The sequence below is a fragment of the Kogia breviceps genome, chromosome 13 (assembly GCF_026419965.1).
Source record: "Kogia breviceps isolate mKogBre1 chromosome 13, mKogBre1 haplotype 1, whole genome shotgun sequence".
In the NCBI taxonomy this organism is placed as follows: Eukaryota; Metazoa; Chordata; class Mammalia; order Artiodactyla; family Physeteridae; genus Kogia; species Kogia breviceps.
Genome location: NC_081322.1, coordinates 75980404 through 76008280, shown reverse-complemented (window position 1 = coordinate 76008280; position 27877 = coordinate 75980404). Strand labels below are relative to the sequence as shown.

Sequence of the window (27877 nt, the reverse complement as noted above, 5' to 3'; positions counted from 1 at the left end):
TCTTTATTTGAATCAGAAAGGTCATGTTAACTCTTAGGTAGTTTTGCTTAGAAATTATAAAATTTGGTATTAATTAACTTTCCAAGACAAACGTAGGATGTCTTTCCTTATTTTAACTGGTTTGGCTATATCTGGAGCCTAAAGCCTTGATACTAGGAAATTTAAAATTCAATGAAATAGTTCAATTTTTAAAAATAAAAATTAATTAATTAAAATTTTAAAATAAATACAATAAATTCAGTAAGGAATAGGTCTTAAATTTTTTAAGCAAATGAGCTCTAAGAATTGGAAAACAACTTCTCAAAGTAGACTGCAGAAAAATAAAACACTGTTTATGTTGAAGGCTTATATTTTAAAATTTGTTTCTACCAATAGCAAAAGGCAGGGAGGAGCTATTACGAATAAGTCTACGTGAGCTGGAATTGGCTGATGATGTTGACCTTGCAAGTATAGCAGAAAACATGGAAGGTTATTCAGGTGCGGACATTACCAACGTGTGCAGGTATGAATTATTTTGGAAGCACAGGTGTTTTTTTTCTTTTTTGAAGCATAGGTTTTTGTGGGTATAAACTTCTATTATGAAGTTTTTTATGCTGAATTAAGATAGATGAAGACTAAAGACCCACATTATAATCTAGTCAGAGACACAAGTTTTGGTATTAAGTTAGTGTTAGCTAACAGCCTCTCTCCTGTCTCTGTGATGCTTATTCTTTATATTATGGTATACTTTTAATAAAATTTAATTGCTATCTTATTATATCCTTTTGATTCTTCTTGGGCTTTTTGCTGATTCAACTGCTAAAAAAACAACTCAAAAACAGGCCTTATAGTCCAGTACTGGATTCTGTGCAGTACTACATATGTATATGTAATAAGATAATTACAGAATAACATACGCACTGAAAAATTTTTTTGTTTACACGTTTTTATTCAACCAGAACATCATTTTGTGGTTTTTTGGTTTTTCTTTTTAAATTTAAAACCTAGGGATGCATCCTTGATGGCAATGAGAAGGCGTATTGAAGGTTTGACCCCAGAAGAAATCAGAAATCTTTCAAGAGAAGAAATGCACATGCCTACAACTATGGAGGATTTTGAAATGGCTTTAAAAAAGGTTTCTAAGTCAGTATCTGCTGCAGACATTGAAAGATATGAGAAGTGGATATTTGAGTTTGGATCATGCTAAATTCCCACATGTAAACTGTGAGAAACCTGCATTAAGTGTTTGAATAATAATTAAAAGTAGTATGTCATTGTACCAAGTGCTATATTTTTTTAAATTTTCATAATGGTAAGAGTGAAAAAAAGTATGATTCTGAATAAAGGAAATTTTTAAAAGTTACAAGCAAATTTGTTTTACTTTAGCATTACTGTATTTCTCTTTCACTGACAACAAACGTTGCAGCACAGATGCTATTACTTAGCTTGGAAAACTGTCTTACATGTACATCTAAGTATACCATCCTCTCTTCCACTGCCTGTGGCTGCTGTTCCTTCTAAAGAATAAGACTGGCTTTAGCTCCACAGGTACCAGTGGATAGCTGAAAATTCCTGAACATTTTTATACAAGTAGCCATTTGATGCGTGAACCACACCCAGTGTGCTTTCCTTCCTGCGTGGTGGTATGGTAACTTCCCTCCTCGTCCTGAGAGAGCTTTAAAGGCCCTTCATTTTACTGTGCATTTAAAAGGGAAAAAAATATACATCTATATAAAACCTTGCCTGCCTGCCTATTCTGCCTATGTAAGAGGCTGCCCTGTAGGCAAGTAGATAGTTTTAAGCCTATGCTGCTTACTGTACTCCAGTGAAACTCATTAACCCATCACTCATGGAGACAAAGCATAAATAAAATATGTAATAGTTAATGGTGGAAGTAAAAGTTAATAAATGAAATAAAGGTTAATGGTATAAAATTTTAGGTAAGATTTTTATTTATAATTACTTGTAAAAAAACACTGTGGCATCCCAACCATAGAAAACAGAGCCTCAAGAAGACTGGGTGTCTTGCTGTGGTCCCAAGCCTCACAGGTAAGGAGAGAAGTCAGGATGGGAATTGCTGACTGCAAAGTCTACACCCTCCAACAAAAGCCTCCTACATTGTTCTCCTCACTAGAATCTTCAAGTTTATTCTTTTTTTTTTTTTTTTTCTTTTTGCTGTACGCGGGCCTCTCACCGTTGTGGCCCCTCCCGTCGCGGAGCACAGGCTCCGGACGCGCAGGCTCAGCGGCCATGGCTCACGGGCCCAGCCGCTGCGCGGCGGACCGGGCCATGAACCCGTGTCCCCTGCATCGGCAGGCGGACTCTCAACCACTGCGCCACCAGCGAAGCCCCAAGTTTATTCTTAATGGATGACATAAGACCCTGTCATCATTTAAAGTTAGAACTGGTGATTTCTAGCAAGTGAGAGAGTGAGGAGGACATTAAAAAAGTGTTACCAGCTGGGTGACTTGAGGATCAAATTGTAAACCGCATACTATGATTTATTCGTCTATAATATCGAGATAGCACATTACAGGGCTGTTATTCCTTATTAAAAACAGCTAGGCAGGACTCCCCTGGTGGCGCAGTGGTTAAGAATCCGCCTGCCAATGCAGGGGACCTGGGTTCGAGCCCTGGTCCGCAAAGATCCCACGTGAGTCCACGAGCCACAACTACTGAGGCCCGCGTGCCTACAGCCCGCGCTCCACAACGAGAAGCCACCGCAACGAGAGTCCTGCGCACCGCAACAAGAGAAAACCCGCGCACAGCAATGAAGACCCAACGCAGCCAACAATTAAGTAAATTAATTAATTTAAAAAGAAAAAAGAATCCGCCTGCCAATGCAGGGGACCTGGGTTCGAGCCCTGGTCCGCAAAGATCCCACGTGAGTCCACGAGCCACAACTACTGAGGCCCGCGTGCCTACAGCCCGCGCTCCACAACAAGAGAAGCCACCGCAACGAGAGTCCTGCGCACCGCAACAAGAGAAAACCCGCGCACAGCAATGAAGACCCAACGCAGCCAACAATTAAGTAAATTAATTAATTTAAAAAGAAAAAAGAATCCGCCTGCCAATGCAGCGGACATGGGTTCGAGCCCTGGTCCGGGAAGGTCCCACATGCCGTGGAGCAACTAAGCCCGGGAGCCACAACTACTGCCCGCACGCCTAGAGCCCGTGCTCTGCAACAAGAGAAGCCACCACAATAAGAAGCTCGCAACGAAGAGTAGCCCCCGCTGACCGCAACTAGAGAAAGACTGCGCGCAGCAACGAAGACCCAACACAGCCAAAATAAATATTTTTTTTTTAAAAAAAGGCAGAATGAAATATCACTCCTTTGCTACCTTCATCTTTCCTCCACACATACTTCTATTTAGCCAAAATCTAAGGTGGTTGGTCTTAAAAACCAGTCATTTCTTTTTTGAATAATGTGTTTTAAATGATGGGTTGCAATAAAAGGAAGAATTTTAGTATTATATGTCCTAGATCACATTGTAAAATATACATCAATTTGGGTGATGGTTAAACACTGTTGTAGGGTAAATAAGATTATATTTAGAACCACAGGAGCAAAGGCATGTTGTAATTCCATGACATTGATGGACTCATTAACTGATGTGAGCCTTGGTTTCAGCCAGTGTTATGTGAAAGCAGCTATTATATATAAGTAACTCTCACATGGGCAAAGTTTTTATTCCAAAAAGATTGTACTTTTTTCTTCAAAAAAATTTATTTTTAGAGTGAGAACATGTCACTTTTAAAATCCTGGTTCATTCAAGGTAAGTAGTCTTGGTACAGGATACAATTAAATCATGATATACTTCAGTGATTTTATACTGAGTCACATACTTAATATTAAGGCACATTGTACTCAATAAAAAAATAAGTGTTAAGTTCTTGAGCTTTTAAATTAGAATTTCATAAAGTGCTTTTCATAAAGTCTTATATATTATAGCAATTAAATGTATATAATTTCATTAACAAAGGCACCTTGAAAAGTATTGGCACATGGCATTTTGTCTTGCCTTTTTTTTTTTTTTTTTTCTTTTTGGTAGTTTCAGAGTTTCTTCACATCTTCTCTTCCATTTCGTTTACATTTTCTTTAATAACTCACCATCTGTACAGCCAGCCCCATTTATAAGGTGAACTTTAACTATCACTTTAAAGGTCAAGTTTTAGGCAGTTTTAGGAGTTTAGCAATTTCTTTACTGTACAAACTGATTCCTAACGATTTAAAGAAAATTATATTCGAGTGGCAAATTTGAACCAATAGACTAATTCTGAGTCCATGATTTGAGATGGTGTATTAAACACATGTTTTATCTTCAGGGTTTTCTGCTGTTTTCTCAGTACCATCTGGATATAAGTTGAGAGCTGTCACAGGCATAACATTCACTTTGTCCAACTGAAGAATTCCTCTGAAATAAAAAATTAAAATTAAAGTAAGATAGGGTTACTTCGAGGTTATAATTAAATATATATACCTGAGGTTAGGTAATTTTGCTTCATTTTATTTCGTTTATGATGGTTATATAAATCCTAAGTCCGAAGTTCACTTTAACCAAACTGACTGAGGGAACAGAAAGGAATAAGAGCAAGTTCTTTACCTGGTACTGTAGGAGATGACAGGGTAAGTTACAGATCTCCAAGGCAGACAGAGTCCTAGATTTGCACAAGTTGGGCAAAAAGCCTAGGCCCAAGAGTCTTTCTAACCAGTACTCCAGTGGAATGCAACCTTAGATCTTTAGACAGCATTTCTCCTTCTGTTACTAAAGTACCTGACCAGGGAGACCTTTGGATTGGATCCAAAACCCTGTATTGCAAGCTCAGTATTACCCTAATCAGAATGTAAACAGAAGTTAGTCGTTTATAGACCTGAACAAGCTGATTCTGAAGTTCACAAGGGAGAAACTTCAAGAATAGCTGTAACCTTTTTTTCAAAAAGAACAATGCAGAGAAGAGACAGTTGCCCTAACCAGCTAGCAGAGAATTTATTAAAACACTATTTATTGGGCTTCCCTGGTGGCGCAGTGGTTGAGAGTCCGCCTGCCGATGCAGGGGACGCGGGTTCGTGCCCTGGTCCGGGAAGATCCCACATGCCGCGGAGCGGCTGGGCCCGTGAGCCATGGCCGCTGAGCCTGCGCGTCCGGAGCCTGCGCTCCACAACGGGAGAGGCCACAACAGTGAGAGGCCCGCGTACCACAAAAAAAAAAAAAAAAACCCCACTATTTATTAAATTAAAACCATGCTACTGGCACAGGAATAGACTAGATCACTGGAAGAAGAGAGTCCAGAAACAAGAGTAATGTGCATGGGAATTTAGTTCACAACAAGGTAATATTCCAAGTCAACGGGCAATAGAACAATGGCCTCTCTGGGAAGCAAAATCAGCTAGCTCAAACAATACACAACAGTGATCGTAACAACTAAGTTTTAAGAAAACAATGTAATTTTAAGATGGGAAAGGTATATTTGAGAAAAAATTAAATCCTAGAAGCCATAAAGGGAAAACATGAATTGCCCTGACCCCAAATTTACAATTTCTGTATGACAGGGAATACCATAAATAAAAGCAAAAGACAAATCATAGTCTGGGATTTAAAAATATACATATATCTGCAATGCATATTATGTACGTATAACAGACAAAGGAGTCCTACATGTTAATGATTACAAAAGGCAACACAACTGAAAAATGGGCAAGGGTTCTAAATAGGCAAGTCACAGGAGAAATTATACAGCTAAGCATCACAAAGATGCTAGACTTAGCGAGACCTAGACTAGGAAAGATAGTAGTAAGAAGAAAATGGAAATTAAAATGAGATTTTTGTCCACAGTATAAAAAGCAAAAAAGATTGCTATCAGGTGTTGAGATGTTAAATACATATACTCTGACCCAGTAATTTCACCTTTTAGGACTCTATCCTACATAAATATATATGTGCAAAGAGATATATGAACATTTAAGAATATACACTAGAGCATTATTGGAAGTAACATGAAATTGGAAATTACCTAAATGTCTAATGGAGGAATGGTTATATTATGGCATACCCATATGTGAAACACTATGCAGCCATAAAAAGAGTAAGTCCATATATGTATTGATAGGAAAAGATCTTAAGCCCATGGTTACCAAACTGCACTGAGACCCCTGGCGTGGCTCACAGAGGTGCTAGAGAATATTTAAAAATTTCAAGACTTCTTCAGACAGAGAAAGAGAAATATCATATGATATCACTTGTATGTGGAATCTAAAAAGAAATGATACAAATGAACGTATTTACAAAACAGAAACGGACTCACAGACTTAGAGAATGAACTTATGGTTACCGGGGGGGGGGGAAGGGTGGAGGGAAGGCGAGTTTGGGATGGACATGTACACACGGCTCTATTTAAAAAGAATAACCAACAAGGACCCACTGTATAGCACAGGGAGCTCTGCTCAATGCTATGTGGCAGCCTGGATGAGAGGGGAGTCTTGGGGAGAATGGATACCTGTATCTGTATGGCTGAGTCACTTTGCTGTGCACCTGAAACTACCACAACCTTGTTAATCGGCTCTACTCCAATATAAAATAAGAAGTTAAAAAATAAAATTCAAGACTTCATGTGTAATACTAGCATGAGGGTAGTTCACGATTTTAACATTAGATTGTACTACACATTCTTTTTTCAAAGAAGTCTCATCTTTGCAAAGCTGGATTTGGGGCAGTTATTGTGATAAAAAGCAAATACAGTACAAAAAACTAATGCTGAGTGGGAAATGGGGGTGGCAGTGTCCAATCTGATTCTAAGATATGAGTATTGTGTAGTGCCCTGTAGGTACACAATCCCACTAGTAAGTTAAGAAATAAAAAACATTTTTTCTTTCAATGTTTTTTCTGGCCTAGGTAAGGGCACCAAGAAGAAATTCCTGGCACACTGAGTGCTATGAACCAAGAAAGTTTGGGAACCTCTATTATAAGTGAGTAATACAATTTGTGGGACAGTTGAGAGTCTAGATTGATAAACAATTATAAGTATCTAGTATACAATTAGGTCAATACACCGAATTTGGATACAAATGCATACCCAAACAGTTAACAATTACTACCTCTAGATACAAGAATTAAAGAACAGGGAAGTGAAAAGGTACTTTTAACTTCCTGTATTGATAAAATTTCTACTATCAGAAAGAATCCTCAGTACAATTGCCAATGATAAAGTATATTGAAAATTCAGTTTTTAATTTTACATTGCATTTTTTCACACAGAGGAGCCCATGATAAATAAAACATTTGGTAAAAGAACAATTAAAAAATTTACAACACTGTTTTCTATGTAGTTTTTTATAATAGAGATCAAAAAAAAGTTCTGAGCTTCCTGGCAGTCAAAGGAAAAAGGAAGAAACTATTAAGTTATAGAATTTTCATTATCAGAAAGAAATGGGAATTCTCCAGGGGAAACACAAACTAAAAGGTGGAAGGGGCACTAATATTTCTTTACTCTCAGTTGCTCTGCTTGTATTATGACTTTGACCTCTAACAATCCTTTAAGGGAGACATTAGTTCAGTGTTACACATGAAGAAATGGAAATTTTGAAGACCTCTTGACAAGCAACTGGAAAAAAAGCAAATGTTTAAATTGGGTCTTTTTTTAAAAAAAAAAATCCTATGGTCTTCTCCACATAGTCCAATGTAATTTAACTAAGCCAAAAATTGTGGTCATCAGGCTTCCCTGGTGGCACAGTGATTAAGAATCCGCCTGCCAATACAGGGGACATGGGTTCAATCCCTGGTCCGGGAAGATCCCACATGCCGCAGAGCAACTAAGCCCGCGAGCCACAACTACTGAGCCCATGTGCCACAACTACTGAAGACCGCATGCCTAGAGCCCGTGCTCCGCAACAAGAGAAAGAACCACAATGAGAAGCCTGCGCACCGCAATGAGGAGCGGCCCCCGCTCGCCACAACCAGAGAAAAGCTCGCGCGCAGCCAAGGAAGACCCAGCGCAGCCAGAAATAAAATAAATAAAAATTTTTTTAAAAAATTGTCATCTCTATTGAGATTTACTTCTAGTAAGACGACTAAAATGACTAGTTATTTAACTTGTAAAAATGCCAACAATAAATTCATTTTATAATTTATAAAATAATTTCTTACAGTTAAAAAAAAAATCAAGCTGTACAGAAGAGGAAAAAGTGAAGGTCTCTCCACTCCTGCTCTCATTCTCACTTATTAGACATAACATCTATCGCCCTTGTCATTCTGGAAATCTTCTGTGCATTTATATACATATACACGTACTTTTCTTTTACCCAAACTGGATGATACCATTAGACAACTTTTCCCCCCATCTAATACATCTTGGACTTCTTCCTTTTATAAGCCACACAGAATCCCACTGCATGTGTGAACCATTAGCTATCAACCTCCACCATAAACAGTTCAGAGGTTTCCTCTTTTGCTTTTGTTTTTTGTTACAAGCAGTGCTGCCGTGAATATCCTGTTAGTCTTCAAAAATGTACTTCATTTTAAATTGATACTTTGGGGTTGAAAATAGTGAAGCCCTCTTGTTTCATTTCTTTCTTATTATACACATTGCCATTTTCCATTATAGAGATTTGTTTCCTTTCTCTCTCTAATAAGCTAAGTTCTTACACAGCAGAGTTTGTCCTATCCACATGTGGATTCCCAAGACAAGTGTCTTGACCATAATAGGTATCTAATAAATGTCTTTTAATTTTGCTAAAGTTGAAAGATGGGCTAGAAAAAAAAGATGTTATTTTCCCTCCCACTTCTCTTATCCTTCCTAATGTTTATATTTTCCACTCTGAAATATAGTAAATACAACGACTTTTTAATCATTAAAAGTACTAAAATTGATCCAAAATAAGAAATACTTACTTGTATTCACAAACTGGGAAAAGCACCTTTAAGATGGTTATTACTATAACTGCTCCTATAATTCCAACCACCATGACATTCAAAAACATAAAGAATACTGGGAAAACGCTACACCAGAACCTGCACAGATCTTTTCTGAACTTTTCCATCCACTGACACATCACCTTTAAAAAAAAAAAGGGGTTGATTAGATATGCAAGTTTCATTTGAGCTCTAAGAAACTTTAAAAATTATGTTCTAGTTTTGGGTGATGATAACATTATATACCTTAACTGTGGTGGTGGTTACATGGGTGTCTACACTTGTCAAAACTTATCTAACTGTACATTTTAAGTGGGTGCATTTTACTTTCAAATGTACCTCAAAGTTATTTACAATTTTAAAAATTATGCAACACAGGCACAGAAATGTTGCTATACTTTACAATTACTTACACTGCTGTCGAGCTGTAAACCAAGTGAAAATAATTGCTAATTGACAAGAAGAAGGCTAGTCCACTTGCATAAAATGGACCCGTCCACTATGTGTTTCCAATATTTGGAGGACAAGAGAAGGAGAGAGAGAGACAAACATATCAGTCGCTTTTGAAACAGACGGGGCATTCACTGCGCACAGAACCTATTTCTGTACTTAAACAGTGACAGAAGAAACTCAGGTGTGCTTTGACGGCATGGGCTTTGAAGAGCCTGTTCTTGGGCTTCCTTGCTCTGAAGGAGATGGGGCAGACGGCGAGGGCGCCAGAGTGCAGGCAGCACAAAGTGACCTGGATTTCTCCAGCGACCCCACGTAAGCAGTCCTAACCTTCAGTGAGAACCTCTTCAAAGAATCATCTCTGGAATCCATTTTGACTAACCACAGATCCTGCTCATTTAAATGTAAATTATTCCGAGTCAGGGGCCTAGCTAACATAGAGAGAGATTCCAGGATCCTGTCTCTGAACCCAGAATATATTCCCAGTCAGCAGCATAGTGTCACTAAGAATATACAAGTCCTTAACTGGTGCCAGTGCGTGTTTACATTTGCACCTATCTTCTTTCAGCCCTCACAGCAACCTGACGAGAAAGGCATCCCTTCGCTGTACGGATAAAGGAAAAGGTTAGAGAGGCTAGGAAGCTGTCCAAGATGATACAGCTAGGGGGTGACGGAAGCAGGATTCAGACCTAGGCAGTCCGATGCCAGAAAGCACACTCTTAATTAACCAGGTGTGCTTAGTCACTGCGCACGGTCCTGAGGGGACCGTGCGTGTGTGTTTGTGCTAGAAGTCACAGAATACACAGACACGTGGGGACATGAGAAAGACTCTGAAACGGGAGATCCCGAACAAAATGAAATCTAATGCCTTAATCATCATTATCTGACTACATTACTAAGTGAAACTTGAAAAGGAAGACAGCAATACCTAAAAATATCACATTAAAACAGTGATGAGTTCATTATTAACAATATCCCATGGATCCAATCCTCATGGTTTCCACCTCATTTTAAATGCTGATATCTATTTTCTTTACCATAACCGTAAATGCTTGTAGTACATACAAAGAGAACCCCAAACGCCTGATTTACCTTATACGACGATGGAGGCTCTGCTCTGAGAGGAGTTTCAGGTAATTTGCCAGGTAAAGCGTCTTCATTTACAGTGGTTTCCACATTCCTGATGAGATACTGGCTGGTGGTCTGCAATGAACTAACACTTTCCCCTGAGGAGGAAGAGACAGGTCACCCCAATGCCAGGCATATGCTGGTGTCTCTCCCACTAGTCCTAAGACTACTACACCCGTAACATTTCAGACAGCAAGAACATACATTGTTCCATGGGAGAAAAACAAACATTGGATTGTTTCGCTTTAAGTGCCAGAAAGGAACCCCAAATTTAGAGAGTTAAAAGGGAGCTACAGCAGTTATAATTCTGTCACACAGAAAGTCAAATTTTTTCAAGTTCTGTGTTTCAGTGGGAAAAATGGATCCTTCCTCCTCTAAACGAACGTAAATGAACGACATTCTTATTATGCATTTTGTGATGATTACCCAGAGTAAGAGTAGATAGATGATTACAGCAAAACGTCACTCTGTAATCAGCATTGATCACATTCTGCAAAGTCCTCAAATGGATATACAAAGCAATACATGTTATAAAGCATTTTTAAGAGAAGCTTACTTCGAAACATATTAATTATGATTAAAAAGTTACCAACTAAAGAAATAATTTCCTTAACACCTTAAATAATGGTCCTTTAAAGTACCTTTCTTGGAGAGGTTGGGCAGGGTAAATAAAATGTCACTGTCTCGGGAAATTGAGTACAGCATGCTTTCTTCCAAAGGCAGGGTGTAGTTTGAATGTCTGAGTATTCCCTGATTCTTAACTAAAATATCTATTTCAGTAACGTCCTTCTGTTGAGCCTATTGAGAAAATATAAGCAATTACTCTTTATTTTAAATAATGGCACAACCTGGTAAGAAACTAAAACTGAATTTTCCTCTCTGATTTCTGAAACTAAAAACCTTGTCCTGGTCACACACAATTCCTCTTTCTTCCCCCCCCCCCACTTTAAGGTATTTGATTTGCAACTTTAATCACACTCCTGTGTGCTCACTATTCAAGGCTCGCTCTCAGTTCCATTTCATTGACTTAAGAGAGACGTAGCCAGGGGAAATGGCAGCAGAGCTACGAACCTAATTCAATCTCTTCACTTACTTGCTCTGGTTAATGATATTTACAACATTTTAAAGTGGTATAAACATGAATGAATATGATCTTTTTTAAAATTAAGACTTCGAATGCTAAACAAGTAAAAAATTCTGAGTGATTGGATACACGCAACACTAACGTAACTTTTTTCCTTAGTAAGTCAGAAATAAATAATAAAATAACTGAACACATGTACAACACTGAGCACAAATCTTTAGAATTTAATTCTCAATTAGGAAGCATACTATCTTACTTGTTTTCCATCAATCTCTACTACCTCTTCTTGAACGACAATTAGTTGCAAACTGGAACCAGACGTCATAGGCCACTCATGAACTAAAATCCTTACACTGACAATTCCAGAATATACTTTTTCCTCCGAATTTTCCAGATTTTCATTCTTCACTGTAAAAAAAAAAAAGTAGTGACAGCTTTGAACAAAAATTGCCACCAAATCAGTTACTGAATTTGATTACTTTGATGACATTTACATGGAACGAGCCAGTTGTATACCAGTAATCTTTGCCTTTCTTCCTCTCTGACCTCATATTGATGTTTCAGATCTATGAAAACAAAGACAACTTGCCAAATCCTCACAATACTTACACTCGTTTGAAAAGGGGAACGTGCTTGACGGCCTTTCGATTTTGTACCGAACTCCACACTAGCCGCGTCCTTCCTATTCTTTTACATGGATTGTCAGTGAGGAACCGGCAAGGCGTTAACTATGTACAAAGCAGAGGCCGGAAGACACTGACAATCCCGTGTTTTAGCAAAGTGAGCGTGTTCATCCGTCCGTTCGCCCGTTCACAAAATCCAGCGGAAGAAGGCGCCCAAGCAGTAAGGACACTTGAGGCTTTTTCTCAATCCTGTCTCCAGTAAGCGACCCGTTACTGTCGGAGAGGTCAGGAATGGGGGAGAGGGTGGGAGAGCCCTTAATGACTCTCCACTAACGGACGATGCGGTAGGATCAGCTACCGGCCCTGCTCCTCTCCAGCTGAGAATCCCCGCCCCACCCTGGCGGAGGCGGGATGTGGCAGATGAAGCTGGCTTATAAAGCCAAGAAAGTGAAAAAGATAGAAAAAGATAAATCAATAGAAACCAACGAAACTGCCGCAAAAGAAGCATTTTGCTTTTGTTCCTCAAATGTTATTGTCTGAGAATTACTTGCCAAAAAGGAACCCAGATGGATATTCTGCATGCATATCCGGCTGTTGAAAGTGATGCTGTGCCTTTGTAGAACTGTTCCCTTGATCTAGAATGTTCTCCATGGGCTTCCCTGGTGGCGCAGTGGTTAAGAATCCGCCTGGCAATGCAGGGTACACGGGCTCGTGCCCCGGTCCGGGAAGATCCCACATGCTCTGGAGCAACTAAGCCTGTGCGCCAGAACTACTGAGCCTGCGCTCCAGAACCCACGAGCCACAACTCCTGAAGCCCGGGCGCCTAGAGCCCATGCTCTGCAACAAGAGAAGCCACCGCAGTGCGAAGCCTGCGCACCGCAACGAAGAGGCGCCCCTGCTCGCCGCAACTAGAGAAAAGCCCGCACATAGCCACGAAGACCCAACACAGGCAAAAATAAATAAATAAAATAAATAAATTTTTAAAAAATGTTATAGAATGCTCTCCATTATTCACTCTCCTCCCATACATTTTTAATAAACTCCATACATTTTAAATAAACTCCTACTTGGGTAGTTCTAGATACCATATCCCTACAATGCTGAGTTCATGCCTTTTATTTTTTAAGCACTAACTTTCTCGCAGTGTAGCTCTTAGTTTAGAAACCTGTCTCCTCAACTAGGCTGAGTTCTTTGAGAGAATGCATCAAGTTTATTGTTCTATAGCCTTTGTGAATCAGTGATTCCACCCAGAATTATAAATACATAATTTAAAGTGAATATCCTATCATAAATTGTCAATAATGTTCAGACACCTGGTCTAGTGGTTCTAAATCCTAACTATGCATCAGAATCACCTGGGAAGAGTGTAGATGCCAGAGCCTCACTCTAATCTTAATAAATCAAAATCTCCGGGGTGTATAGAGTAACATTTGTATTTTTTACACAGGTAAGGTATTTTTATTGAGAAACAAGTGGCCTAACCCTTGGTCTCAATCTAAGCTCACAAACCTGTTCTTCCTTGACTTCTCCGTTTCTGTTAATAAACCCACCCTTCTCCAACCTACCAAGGACAGGAATTACTAGGCTACCTTTGACTTCTTCACCCTCATCCTCTGTCCAGTCAGTTGCTTCCTTTGGACCATTCCAAAGTATCTCCTATATTTGTCCTTTCCATCTCCGCCTCCCTCCCCACCCAATGTCTAGCTCATTAGCTACTTACTATTACAATACTTACCTATTCTCCCCTTCTGTAATCCCTCCCCCCTTCAAACCATTCACACAACAGCACCAGATTAATCTTACCATGACATGGTTTTGATTATACAGCCTCCTTGCGCAAACGCCTTCAGCAGCACCCCCGTGACCTCTTTGGTGGTTCTCTGCCTGGTCCTCCTTCTTCAGGCTCGTTACAGTGTGCCCTCTCTCTAGTCTGCCTAACTTCCCTCACGTCCTCTGAGGCTCCTAACTGGAAAACTTCCCTTCTCTCGTGGTCCATGTCAGTGTTTTCACTATTTACCCATCAGCCTCCCTCAGGGAACAGTGGGCTCCTTGTCCGCCTAGTTGTATGCCCAAAGGCCAGTGCACTAGGACACAGAGTCGATGCATGAGAAAATGCAGTCATATAAATACATCCAAAATAAATATGTCAAAGCAGGGACTCTTCAGACTCCAAAGCTGGTACCGCGGTTGTAGAATAAAACTAATAGGGCTTCCCTGGTGGCGCAGTGGTTGCGAGTCCGCCTGCCGATGCAGGGGACATGGGTTCGTGCCCCGGTCCGGGAAGATCCCACGTGCCGTGGAGCGGCTGAGCCCGTGAGCCATGGCCGCTGGGCCTACGCGTCCGGAGCCTGTGCTCCGCAACGGGAGAGGCCACAACAGTGAGAGGCCCGCGTACAGCAAAAAAAAAAAAAAAAAAAAAAAACTAATAACAACAAAAGCCCTCCATATTTTGACTTTCCCTACTGAGGTAGACAGCTTCCCCAAATGGCTCTCAATGACCCTTACCTTCTGACATTCACTCAGCCTCCTGCTGAGTGTGGGCTGGACCTAGTAACTTGTTTCTAACAAATAGAATACAGCAAAAGTGCTGGAACGTCACTTGTGTGATTAGATTATAAAAGACTGTGACTTGTGTCTTGCGGTACTCTCTCCCTGCCACTCTCTTGTACTCTCACTGAGAAAGCCGGCTGCCATGTTGTGAGATACTCTACAGAGAGGCCACGTGGCATGGAAACGAGGGAGGCCTCCCGCTAACATCTTGTGAGGAACGGAGGCCTCAGTCCAACAGTTCACAAGCAACTACGCCCTGCCAACAGCCATGTCAGTGAGCTAGGAAGCAGGCCTTGCCAGTCACGCCAGAGCCGGAGAACCCAGCTAAGCCAAGCTCAGATTCTTGACCTGCAAGAACTAGGAGATAATACTGACAAAGACTACTAAGCCGGGGGTTAAACTGTTACACAGCAGTATAACTAATATATCTACAAAGAAGACATTTTTTTTTAAAGAATTAAGGATAGAAGACGTTTTGTTGTAGCTGCATTTAATGTTGTAAAGATTCTTGTAACTGATAAAGTAGGCTTTTACTTCCGCTTTCAAGGAAAGAAACTCTGTGCAACCGCGATGACTAGAAAGATGACTAAAACAAACAAAGCAGCCGGATTGCACTCCATGTCAAATTCCTAATAAATACAGCGTCAGTGGAATATTATTCAAGCCAGTAACGGCGCTTCTTTTCCTAGCTATGATGGCTTAGCTTGTAGTACACCAACTCTCTCACGGAGAACCACTAGAAAACATGTGAAAATATAAACACACAAACAGACACTCAAATCTGCACTAAAAAAAATACTAAGGGGAATTCTTTAGGCAGAGGGAAAATAACCCCAGAGGGGAACACTGATATTCAGGAAGGAGTGAAGAGGAATGGAAAGGGTAACCGTGAGGGTGAACATGAATGAATACTGGACTACAGAAAACCATTACGTATAATCATGTTGCTTAGTGTTTAAGAACCCAAAGAGTTAAAATGCGTGACAATAGCAACACAAAAGCAAAAAGGGGGCAATTCCCTGGCGGTCCAGTGGTTAGGATTCAGTGCTTTCACTGCCGTGGCCTGGGTTCAATCCCTGGTCGGGGAACTAAGATCCTGCAAGCCACGCAGCGCAGCCAAAAAAATAAAAATAAAATTTAAAAAAGCATAAAGGGAATCAATGGACTTTACATGTTCTAAGGGTCCTACATTGGTTGGGAAATGATAAAAGTGCTAGTTTACTGATCTCAAGGGTAACCATTAAAAGAATAGTAAAATAATATAAAAACCAACAAGATAGAGGGGAATGATGAAACCAAAAGTAAATAACCCAGAAGAGGGCAAAAAAGGAGAAGAAAAAGAAACAGAACAGGTGAGACACAAATAGGAAACAAATAATTAAGACAGAAGATCTAAATCCAAATATATCAGTTATTACATTAATGTAAATAAATTAAAATTCCAACTAAAGACAGATTGACAGCCTGGATTAAAAAAAAAAAAAAGAAAGAAAGAAACCACAAGTATATGCTGCTTGTAAGACATTTGCCTCAATTATAAGGACCCAGGAAGACTCAAAGAAAATGGAAAGATACCACAAAGAAATCCACGTCCCTCCCCCATGCCTGGCCAAAAAGCAGTTATTGGTAAAATAATACAGATAAAGCTGATTTTAAGGCAAGAACATCACTAGAGATAAATAAGGACATACTATAATGATAAATGAGTGGATTCACCAGGAAGACATAACAGCTCTAAATATGTATGGATTTAGTAATATTGTGTCACAATATATAAAGCAAAAATTGACAAAACTGAAAGAACAGACAAATATACATAGTGGAGATTTAACATACCATTCTCAGTAATTGATAGGGCAAGCAAAGAAATAAACAAAAAAATCAGTTATTCCATAAAAGATTGAACACGATTAACAAATTTGACCTGACATATATAGAACATCATATCTAACTAATTACATAATTAACTTTCTTTCCAGTACACACAGAAAGCAACATTTACTAAAACTGACCATCTGCTAAGCCATACAGCAAGTCTCTAACTTCAAAGGGTTAAAATTATACAGATTATCTCTCTGATGATAGAGGTGGAATCAGTTAAAAAAAAAAAAATCCCCAAATGTTTGAAAATTAAGCAATATACTTCAAAATGACCCACAGGATAGGGAAATAGCACAGTAAATAATTAGAAAACACCATGAATGGAATGATAATAAAGATATATAATGAATTAAGTATAGGATACAACTGCTCAGAGAAACATTTACTGCCTCAAATGCATATATTAAAACAGGTAATAGGAATACTATACAAATTTTTCATATCCTTTATTCCATTCAAATAATGGCACATTCCAATGTAACATATTTGCTTGTCTTTAAACAACTCAAGATTTTAAAAGGTTAAAAAGGAAAACAAAAAAATTTTTTTAAATAAAAAGGAAAACATCATATGGACATAGAGGTGGAAGAATCAGAAAGACAATTCACTTTTCTCTTTATTTTTTACAACTGTGATAAGCACTCCTCTCAAGATTTTTGTCTCTTGCTTGTAATCTCCATTTACTACCTCCAGGCACATTCTTACATTGTTATCAACCTACCAGACATGAAGTTCCAAGCAATGTCAATCTCATGACAGAGAAAATGCGAATATGCCAGACATAACCAATATAAAGGAGGAAAAGAGTACACACAAGTGTTATTATATACTCTAGTAATGACGTGTAGTATTAATTTGAAATGGAAATATATAACATCAAAGAATTGTGTTTCACTAATTTAGTATTATTAAAAACAGAACAATTACGGAAGTAATTTAGCAGTACTTACCTATCAAAGTCTGACAGCTTATTCGGGTTACACCACTATTTACAGGGAAGTCATTTACATATACCTGTCCACTCTCATAGGTTATGTTAAGAACAACCTTAAAATAAAGCAGCATATACATTAATTCCAATGGTTTACAAATGATGACAAACTCTTCATGTCAAAAATACATTATCTAACTAAATTGGATATACAGATAAAAAAATAAAATAGGCTGCATGATACTTAGCTAAGTGATATAATAAGAACATAACCAAAAGAGACGAACCTGTTCTTTAGATACCTCCCCATCATCTTTCAGGGTAGTTACATTAATTCTGATGCTGTCCTGCAAAACAAATATACAAATTGGGCAGGTATGTGTTTCACAAACTGAGACGAACTCAGTTCTTTTTCTTCTCCCCTCAGTTATACTTATTGTATGATCACTAATGGCAACATCAAAAGAACACTTTTAAAAACTCATCAATTTCATCCTTACAGCCTTTCAAATACCCTTCACAATTCCAATTTTTTATAAACTATATACTTTTCCACTTAATTATGAAATATATCACATATCTGAGCATATAAAATGCAAATATAGAGTTTAAAAGAAAAGATTAACACTCACATACTTACTACCTCGGTTAAAAACTGGAATGTCATCCACACCTTAGGAGTCCCCTGCATGACCTTTTCTGTCACATTCCCCTCACGCCCCTCAGAAGGAATCCCTGTACTGTCTTCTATGTTAACATTTCTTGCTTTTCTTTCTAGTTTAACTACCTGTGTTCTCTCTCTCTAAACAACATATTGCTTAGTTTTATCTGTTCCTGAACTTGGAATAATACTATCATGTATTCTTCTGGAACTTCTTTCATTTAAAATTGTTATATATGCAGCTGTAGACATTTATTTACAGCATTGTGTAATATGCCATCAAATTGTTACCGATTTACTTAACTGTTCCCTATCAGTGGACATTTGAAATGTTTCCAACTCTATTGTTTTCACATACAAAGTTGCTCTAACCCTTCTTACATGTGTCCCCTAGTGCCCATGGACAAGGACTTTCAGTGCACAATCAGTTTCAGTGCCTTTCAAGGTATGCTCAAAAGCACTCTACTCAAATATTTAAGTTTATTCATGACATGCTTACTACAGACAAGAAAGCACTATTCTAAGTAATCAGGGTCACAGGAACTATAGTTTGTTATCTGTAAATCAAATTCTTTCCTAAATGTATTCACAGACAGACATTGTTATCGTGGAATGAAAACAAGACTCCTCTTAAATACTTTTTTTGTGAGGGTATTCTTAATTTTGAAAAGACAAAAATTATTCTAAACATCAAACCAATATACAAGTGGATTTCTTGGCATTGTGAGCAACTCCAATACTTTATATATTTCTAACAAATGACAGACTAAGACTGAGTGATTTTATGAGATTGGCTTGACTCCTGGGACAACCTGAGGCGCTGGATTCTAACATGTAAATTCATACCATTTATTCAGGGTGACTTTGGTACACTTCCCAACTCCCATAGGAGCCCAGGAAGCTTTAGGACTAGTGATTCCTCAGATCCAGCCTGGCTTTCTCCTGGCCCACCCTTATCTAGAATTAAGTGTGGGCTAGAACAATTAAACTCATCTCTAGAACAAACTAACATTCAATAAATCATCAGGTTGGTGGCTGTGTTGTTTTATGCCCAAATTCCAGCCAAGAATTCATTCCTCTTTTCAAACTAGAGGATCTGTTTGAAAACTGTAGACTAGTGTTCTTCTAACAGCCCAGAGATAACCCTCCGCTCATGGTGTTCTGAGAAACCTTTTTATAGCTTCTGCCTTTCAGTAGAGAACATACACTATATTGTGAGTAATTTATTGCACTTACATACATCATTTGCCCCGTAGAAATACGTGGTTTGTAAAAGACAATTAACAGACTGTATAGCACACTATATTTTCCAGAAAACTAACTTCAAGTAAATTCCTTTTGATCCTCTTGAATGATTTCATATCAGGGGAAACTCTCATCCCTTACTGCCTCCTGACCCAAAGTTCAGAGCCAGCATATTTCTTGCTCTTCCTGAGAGCCTCTGACCGAACTGGAAGTTCAGGCTTGTCAGCCAGGGCAGTGTATGCTTAGAGAGTGAGAGGCAGAACTGAAGTTTCTCCCCACTCATTTTCAATCCTCCTCTAATTCCTTCACTCACAAATGCCCATCTGGAACAAAATGGCTTCCTAAGGACAAAGGTAATAGATACCTGGTTTAAAATAAGTCTGAGGGAAATAATGGAATACTTACACATATAAGAAAATAAGTGTCCTCTGGATGCCTCCCTCTCTTTGGTGACACGTCATTTTAATATTAGAAGAATGTACTGAAAATTTTATTTCACAATCTTTGTAACAATTTTTTTCCCAACTTTAAAAAAAAATTTCACAATCTGTGTAACCTCAACTTCTGACAACTACATATATAAACAAAACATAAAATGCGGGACTTCCCTGGTGTCGCAGTGGTTAAGAATCCGCCTGCCAATGCAGGGGACACGGGTTCGAGCCCTTGTCTGGGAAGATCCCACATGCTGCGGAGCAACTAAGCCCGTGCACCACAACTACTGAGCCTGCACTCTAGAGCCTGAGAGCCACAACTACTGACACTGCGTGCCACAACTACTGAATCCCGCGCTTCTAGAGCCCTTGCTCCGCAACAAGAGAAGCCACTGCAATGCGAAGCCCGCGCACCGCAACGAAGAGTAGTCCCTGCTCACTGCAACAAGAGAAAGCCCGGGCTCAGCAACGAAGACCCAAAGCAGCCAAAAATAAATAAAGAAATTTATTTTTAAAAAAACAACAGAAAAATGCTTATAAACACAATAAATCTGAGTCACTGAAGAGATACAAGGAGAATTTTTCTGACTTCAACCAGTTTTCTTACAGTTAGGTCAGGCTGGATACAAAGATGAACAAATGAACAGATGTGTGATAAAGCAAGTATAGTAAAACATAAATGGTAGTCTAAGTTGGCATTATTCGATATGGTATCCACTAACCACGTGGCTATTTACATTTAAGTTAATTAAAACTAAATAACATTTTAAAAACTCAGTTCCTCAATCACACTGGCCACATTTCAAATAATCAGTAACCACAGTAGTCTAGTGGTTACTGTAATGGAGAGAGCAGACATACACCATCACTGCACAAAGGTCAACTGGACAGCTCCTATTAAATATGCATGACCACTGTAAAATTCTTTCAAATGTTCTGTACATTTGAAATTTTTCACAATAAAACTTTGAAAAACTTTTAGATCAAGAGGCCTCAGTTTCCCATATACACCTTTCCAAGGAATGAGATTCTCCTTCTAGTTCGTTAGAAGTTCATTAAATGAATCACCATTCATTTAACCTATGAAATTCTGAGTGTAGATCTGGACTTTACAAAAGTAGAAAGAAGTCATAAGGAGAACTGAAATGATGAACTCACTAAGAGCCCCACGGTGTGGTGTATTTTCAGCTTGCAGTCTAAATGCATTTTTTTTCATATTATAGGAACAGACTCAGATGTCTTTTGGGTTCATAAATAACTGATGAATCTTTAAAATCTGGAAAGGGAAAAACAATGTCTCTATTTCCAGAACTCTAGGAATTATTTCATTTTTACTTGGTCTCTTGATCTCACATCCATATTTTTGAACAGCTGCAACTGTGGTCCACATACTTCAGATATAAGTGGTTCTTAGAGCTTGGGATGCTGTGGCTTCTTGGAATGTTCCAAGAGAACTGAAACTAAGATATGCTATTATTCTACCCAGGAAGGGTAACGTCGTAACTCTCAAACACTCAAAGTAAAAAAGTGACATTTATGGTGTCATTCATCCCTGAATTTTGAGCATTCAAGTATTGATGCGCACCTATGTCGTTTCTTTTCATTCTGGGGAAAATCGCATTTTAAAGTCTTCAAACGTTTCCCTACCACACATTGAATTAATGAAAGGCAGATGCTGGTTAATTCCACCCGTCCAAAGGAGTAAGAACCAGCCACCCTTCAGGACAAGCATGCAGTGGTCCCCAAACTTTAGCCGACCTCGGAATCACCTGGAGGGCTTGCTGCAACAGACTGCTGGGTCCCTACTCTAGAGCTTCTGATTAGCGCGTTTCTGCCAGGTTCCCAGGGGATGCTGGTGCGGCTGGTTCCACCGCGCTCGAAGATCCACTCCTCTAACAACTCCCGCCAAAGGGACGACGTCGGGGTCAGCGTTGGCCTGCAGCCTCCCTCCCTCTCCGGCCCAGCGACCCGGCTGGCGTGCACCCGGAGCCCTGCGCGCCGGGGGAAGGCATTCCTTCCCGCCGCCAGCCGGGGCAGACAGGTGCCCTGGAAACGCTCGCGCTCGCTCTCAACTGAGCAACTTCCACGTTTCCCCAGCACTTCAACACTGCCTCGCCCCAGAGCCCGGCTCTGAAGGCGCCATTACAAAAGGCTGAGATCACTAGTGATCCGCTACTTTCGACGGCACACCCCCATCAGGACTGCAACTGCTGCAACAATCGGTTTCGCTGCGCCGCGCTGAACCTCACACTGAAGAGCCTCTTTTGCGCTCTCGCCTCCCCCATCCCCTGCCGCCTCCATTTCCTTGGCTGCTTCTCCCCACTCCCGCTTTGGGGGCCCGGCCCCCAGCCCACGGCCTGCCCGCCGGAGGTGGGAGGCGTCGATGGGGACGCCGCAGTCCCACGTCCCCGGTCCCGGCTTCTCCCGAGGATCCCGGCAGAGCCGCGTCCGCCGTGCCCTACCTTCGGGGCTCGGGGCAACAGCGGCGGCTCAAAGGTGCCCGTCGTCAGCCACCCGGTGACTGGCAGGGCCGCGACGATGAGCAGCCGTAGGGCGAGCGGCGCCCGCGGAGCGCCCTCCATCTTGGACAGGCCGGCGGCGGGCGGCGGGCGTTGCGGGTGGTGGGGGGCGGCTGGGAGGCGAGGGCCGAGCTGGCCCGAGGGGCGGGGCCTTTCGGAGGGGAGGGGATTGGAGGGGCGGGGCGGGGGTGGGGAGAGGGCGGGGCTGGACCCGAAAGGCTCCGAGAGCTGCGGAGGTCTAGGCCTCCCGGCCGCGGAACAACGTTCGGGAGCGGAATCAAGTCGCCCGAAGGTCTGATTTCGTCGTTAGACCGGCACTCTGATTGGGAGAGAGTTTCCTCACCTAAAAGAGTGTAAACGTTTTCATTCCATTACTTTTGAATTAGTATATACTGTATGTGTACATAGGTATGTCTCTGTGTGTATATATTTACATATATCTACACAGTGAAAATAGTGGTAATGTATCAGAACACTGCTGTACATGAAAATAACGTATATCACGTTTAGAGGGGCAGATTTATTAAATCGGTACGTCTCACCTTTGTTGCACTTGGGAATTGCCTGAGCACTTTTTAAAATGACTGATTCTGGTATCTTCCGGGACACCTGGGTTTCTGATTTACTTATTCTGGGCAGCCACTTGGGCACTGGTAGTTTTTAAAGTTTCCCAGTGATTTACTGTGACAAGGTTGAGGATCAACCCCGCATTAAGTTCAACATTCGGCGGATCGCTGGAGACGCGAGGGAACAACACTCCACTGGAAGCCAGGCCACCTGGGCTCTCAGGACTTTTCTAGTGAGCTTATTAATTTATAAATTGAAGATGATAGATTTTCTTCCCAGGGAAGCCCCTTTTTTTTTTTTGTTTGGTTTTTTTTTTTTTTGAAAAAAATTTTTTTTATGAAACCCTCTAAAGCAAACGTGAAATGAAATGAAAGAAACCCCATTTAAAATAAAGTCTGGAGCTTCCCTGGTGGCACAGTGGTTAAGAATCCGCCTGCCAAGCAGGGGACATGGGTTCGAGCCCTGGTCTGGGAACATCCCACATGCCGCGAAGCAACTACGCCCGTGCACTACTACTACTGAGCCTGCGCTCTAGAGCCTGAGAGCCACAACTACTGAAGCCCGCGTGCCTAGAGCCCGTGCTCTGCAACAAGAGAAAGAACCACAATGAGAAGCCTGTGCACCGCAACGAAGAGTAGCCCCCGCTCGCTGCAACTGGAGAAAGCGTGCGCACAACAGCGAAGACCCATCGCAGCCAAAATTAAATAAATAAAGTAAGTTGTTTAAAAAAGAGAAATAAAGTCTGGGAGATTGGGGGAGGGAGAATAGGATGTAGGCAGTTAAAAGGTACAACATCCAGTTATAAGATAAAAGTTATAAGATAAATAAGTACTAGGAATGTAATGTAAAACATGATAAATAGAGGCAAAAGCCCAATGTGTTTCTGTGTACATTACATGCTTTATGTTTCTTGCAGATAATCTTTCGTATAGCAGAAGATATTGTTTAAAAAATTTAATTGTTTAAAAAATTTAATATTGTTTAAAAATTTTAATACATAGATAACTATATGAGGTATAAAAAATACATCTTTATTTTCACGCAAAAGAGTACTCTTTGACTCCAAACTTTGAGGTATTTCCTTTTTCAACAACTTATCCTAGGGACTTCCCTGGTAGTACAGTGGTTAAGACTTCACCCTCCCATTGTAGGGGGCACAGGTCTGATCCCTGGCCGGCGCGGTGTGGCCAAAAAAAAAAAAAAGGAAAAACTACTGATCCCATTGTTTTTCTTATTCTCACACTCAGAAGTTGAATTCTTCTTTTTATGTCATCAAAAAGCAGGCTTGGCACCAAAGAGAAGTCTGGGACATAATCTGTATCAGTTCTTAATTTCTGGGAGAGAGTGAGTCACTGCATTTCTATTGCAACACAGTCTACTCTATTATTTTCCAGAGTTACTCAACTACACATTTGTGAACTTCCTGAAGAGCCCCAGGAGATGATAAAAATGAAATCAAGAAAGATATTCCTTTTACATCTCCAGAGCCATTTGCACATTTTACCTTATTTTTCTCCTAAGGTATTTAAAAACTGCTTTTATTGTACCCTTATTCTCTGTGTATTTATAGAGATTAAGCTTTTTGCCCTGAGTTACAGGATACTAAGTGATGGAGCTGTGGTTTTTAACCCTGATATTCTGAATTAATACATTCTATTGGTTCATAGAAGTTTTTTAAAAAGTAAAAGTCATAATTTGCTGTGTTTCTATATGTTTATAGAGATTATTACAAAGTGTTCTGTTCAATTGACTTTCTAAGAACATGATCTGGGTTGAGAGAAATGAAGAAACAGGAAATTGTGGGAGATCTTTGCCTTTCTCCACCACAACTGTAGCCAGAGGGGCCCCGGGACAAAGAGGCCGTCCCTACTTTTTGCTCCCCCAGCTAACTGATTCCAACAACCTGAAAGCATGCAGAGGCGTCTGTGTCCAAGAATGTTAAATTAGTTCTAAGTCAGTGTTTGGTTTGTATTCTGATAAAAGTTCTGGAAATAAAAGATTAAAATAAACATCCAAAAATATTTAAAAATACTATGCGATTTCAAAAATATAGGACATCTGTGATAAATATTGCAGGAAGAATTCAATGGTGGAGGTAGAAATCCTTTTGAGAGTCTATTTAGGGATGATTTCATATTCAGTAACACAGCTAAGTAGGTAATGTTTTGTGGTAAGCCTGCATTTTCTTTTTTTAAGACTTTTTGTGGGGTTTGTTTTTAAAGAAACTGCATACATCATTCGAGACAAACAATTTAACTACCAGGGAGTTTCTGTATGTACAAAACCTAGACCACAGAGATCCAGTTTAATTTGTATTCTATTTACACTGTCTTCCTCGTACAGCTGTTGGCTGTTAAAGCAGCACACGGGAGAGTGCTCTGATACAAAGACAAGCTACGTACAGACACCCGGGAAGCAAAAGCCTGCATTTTCATTTGTCTTCTTTGAACTTTTACGACTTTTTTAGGAATGGAAGGGGCCTCCACGTGGAAGCAGAAGCAGATTGCAGGATGTCTCCCCTCTGCCTTCATCGGGCTTCCCGTGTTTGGGAGTGCATTTTCTTCTTTTGAGTCAAGCTTCACTCTGTTTGAGTCCCTAGAACACAGGAGCCGCACTTTATCATCTTCTGCCTCATTTGGTGGCAAAATTACGGGCAACTTCGAGAGACTCCCAGGGCTAAGCTAATTTCTAGAGTTAGTAAACTGCTCCCCCGTGAGCCTGCCTTTCATACGTAAACCAACCAATCCAGAGCGTATACTCCCAATCACCTCCACTATCAGGCTTTTATTAAACTCCAGGAGGCAATATTTCTCTGCGCTAACCATCCCAGGGCCAAGTACCAGCAAACTAGAGATAGCTTGCAAACCCCAGAGCCCACTGAAATTATTCAAACCAGCCAGTGCTAACCCTGCTTATGCTGCCTTGTCTTGCCTTCTCCGTAGAAACCACAGGAAAGACTTCGGTCTATGCTTTCCTCTTGCTCCTCCTGACCCACCCTGGTGCTTTCCTACGTGGTCATTCACGGCATGGTGTGTCCCCCCTCCTCTTGGGATCCGTTGTCCTCACCATGTGTCAGTAATAAGTAAACCCACATTTCAAAACATTATACCAATATCTACTGAAAAGGTCATGCTAAAATAATCACAATAGAGAAAGAGCAGTTAGTCATGGAAGCAACCTAAATGCTCATTGACAGACGAATGGATAAAGAAGATGTGGTACATACATTGGAATATTATGTACAATATTATACAATGGAATATTACTCAGCCATGAAAAGAAACGAAATTGGGTCATTTGTAGAGACGTGGATGGACCTAGGACTGTCATACAGGGTGAAGTAAGTCAGAAAGAGAAAGACAAATATTGTATAGTAATGCGTATATGTGGAATCTAGAAAAATGGTACAGATGAACTGGTTTGCAAGGCAGAAATACAGACACAGATGTAGAGAACAAATGTATGGACACCAAGGGGGGAAAGCAGTGGCGGGTGGGGATGGTGGTGTGCTGAATTGGGTGATTGGGATTGACATGTATACACTGATGGGTATAAAATTGATGACTAATAAGGACCTTCTGTATAAAAAAATAAATAAAATTAAATTAAAAAAAATAAAATGGCAAAAAAAAAAAAAAAAGAAAGAGCAATTAAAGTCTTTGACAAGGACAGGCAGATGAAGAAGCAGGTGAAGATTGCTTCCAGAGAGGGCGGAATGTCCTGCTTTCCAGCCAATCAAAATGTTCTCAAAAGACCCTGGATCTAAGCCCCTGCTACAGTAAGTTTAAGATTTTTATATGAGTGGGGTTGGATAGGAGTGGAAGCTTACTATCTCAGGGGACTCAATATTTAGAGATAATCATGGAAAATGTAACCATAAAACCATAAAATATGTTAAGTGGTATATATGTAAAATTTAATATTTAAGACTGTTTATCTTTTGAATCACTTAAGTAAAAGTTGAAAAATGGTAAATCTTTTTTCTGTATACACACTTTTTTATAGAGCAACTTAAAGTTTAAAGAACAATTGAGGAGAAATTATGAGGAGTTCCTATATACCCTCTCCTCCATCTCCCAGTTTCCCCTATTAATAACATATTGAATTAGTCTGGTACATTTGTTACAACTGATAAACCAATATTCCTACACTATTATTAACTAAAGTCCATAGTTTATAATAGGGTTCACTCTTTGTGTCGTACAGTTATTCAGGGTTTGGCAAATACATAATATCCACCATTATAGCATCATACAAAATAGTTTCACTGCCCTAAAAATCCCTGTGTTTCAACTACTCATCTCTCCCTCATTCTGCCAGGAACTTGGCAACCACTGAGCTTTCTACTGTTTACATAATTTTCCTTTATCAGAAAAGGAATAGTTGTCATATAGTTGTAATTACACAGTATGTGGTTTTTTCCACACTGGCTTCTTTCACTTACCAATATGTATTTAAGGTCTGCCATGTCTTTTCATGGCTTGCTAGCTCATTTCTTTTGAACTTTAGATAATATTCTATTGTATGGATGTTTATTCCAGCTTGTTAGACCAGTTTATTTATTCGTTCACCTATTAAAAAAATATCTCAGTTGCTCCTGAATTTTGGCAGGTATGAATTAAGCTGCTATGAACATTTGTGTGCAGGTTTTTGTGTGGACATAAGACTCAACTTATTTGGGTAAATACCTAGGTGAGTGATTGCTTGAATTCATGGTAAGGTAATGTTTTGCTTTGTAAGAAAATGCCAAACTGTCTTCCAAAGTGGCTGTACTATTTTACATTTCCATCAACAATTTCATTGTTATTTTAATTTGCATTTCTTTAATTAATTGCCAATATTCATTCATTCAATAAATAATTATTCACCTATTATGTGGCAGGCTGTCATAGGCACTAAGGATAGAGCAGTAAACAAAA

General features: G+C 39.9%; 2 protein-coding genes and 1 long non-coding RNA gene across 3 annotated transcripts in view; 2 read left to right on the top strand and 1 right to left on the bottom strand.

The window, feature by feature from the left end:
* KATNA1 (katanin catalytic subunit A1) overlaps positions 1–1347 on the top strand; it is a 34281-nt gene extending 32934 nt beyond the window's left edge. The window contains exons 10-11 of the mRNA XM_059083476.2: positions 376–502; positions 988–1347. Coding sequence (XP_058939459.1) covers positions 376–502; positions 988–1186 — 326 coding nt within the window. The 3' untranslated portion in view covers positions 1187–1347. The remainder of the gene's footprint in view (positions 1–375; positions 503–987) is intronic.
* A 2298-nt stretch (positions 1348–3645) lies between these two features.
* Positions 3646–22529, bottom strand: GINM1 (glycosylated integral membrane protein 1). Its single transcript, XM_059083493.2, has 8 exons — positions 22335–22529; positions 17820–17879; positions 17552–17648; positions 11804–11955; positions 11105–11261; positions 10428–10561; positions 8865–9028; positions 3646–4394 (listed from the first exon to the last, which is right to left on the bottom strand). The coding sequence occupies exons 1-8, from the start codon at positions 22452–22454 to the stop codon at positions 4283–4285; spliced, it is 996 nt and encodes a 331-aa protein (XP_058939476.1). The 5' UTR covers positions 22455–22529; the 3' UTR covers positions 3646–4282.
* Positions 22530–22614: 85 nt separating this feature from the next.
* Positions 22615–26542, top strand: LOC136792381 (uncharacterized). Its single transcript, XR_010836083.1, has 3 exons — positions 22615–23671; positions 24353–24479; positions 25302–26542. It is a non-coding gene; the product is annotated as an uncharacterized lncRNA (long non-coding RNA).
* Positions 26543–27877: the final 1335 nt, after the last annotated feature.

Bases quoted from the DNA above. Each gene is read 5' to 3' on its own strand.
- GINM1 (XM_059083493.2), bottom strand. From the start codon at position 22,454: ATGGAGGGCGCTCCGCGGGCGCCGCTCGCCCTACGGCTGCTCATCGTC. The intron at 11,956-17,551 runs GTAAGTACTGCT...TTTTTTTTACAG, and splicing joins AAGCTGTCAGACTTTGATAG to TGAAGAATGAAAATCTGGAA. The intron at 4,395-8,864 runs GTAAGTATTTCT...TTTTTATTTCAG, and splicing joins TTCCCAGTTTGTGAATACAA to AGGAATTCTTCAGTTGGACA.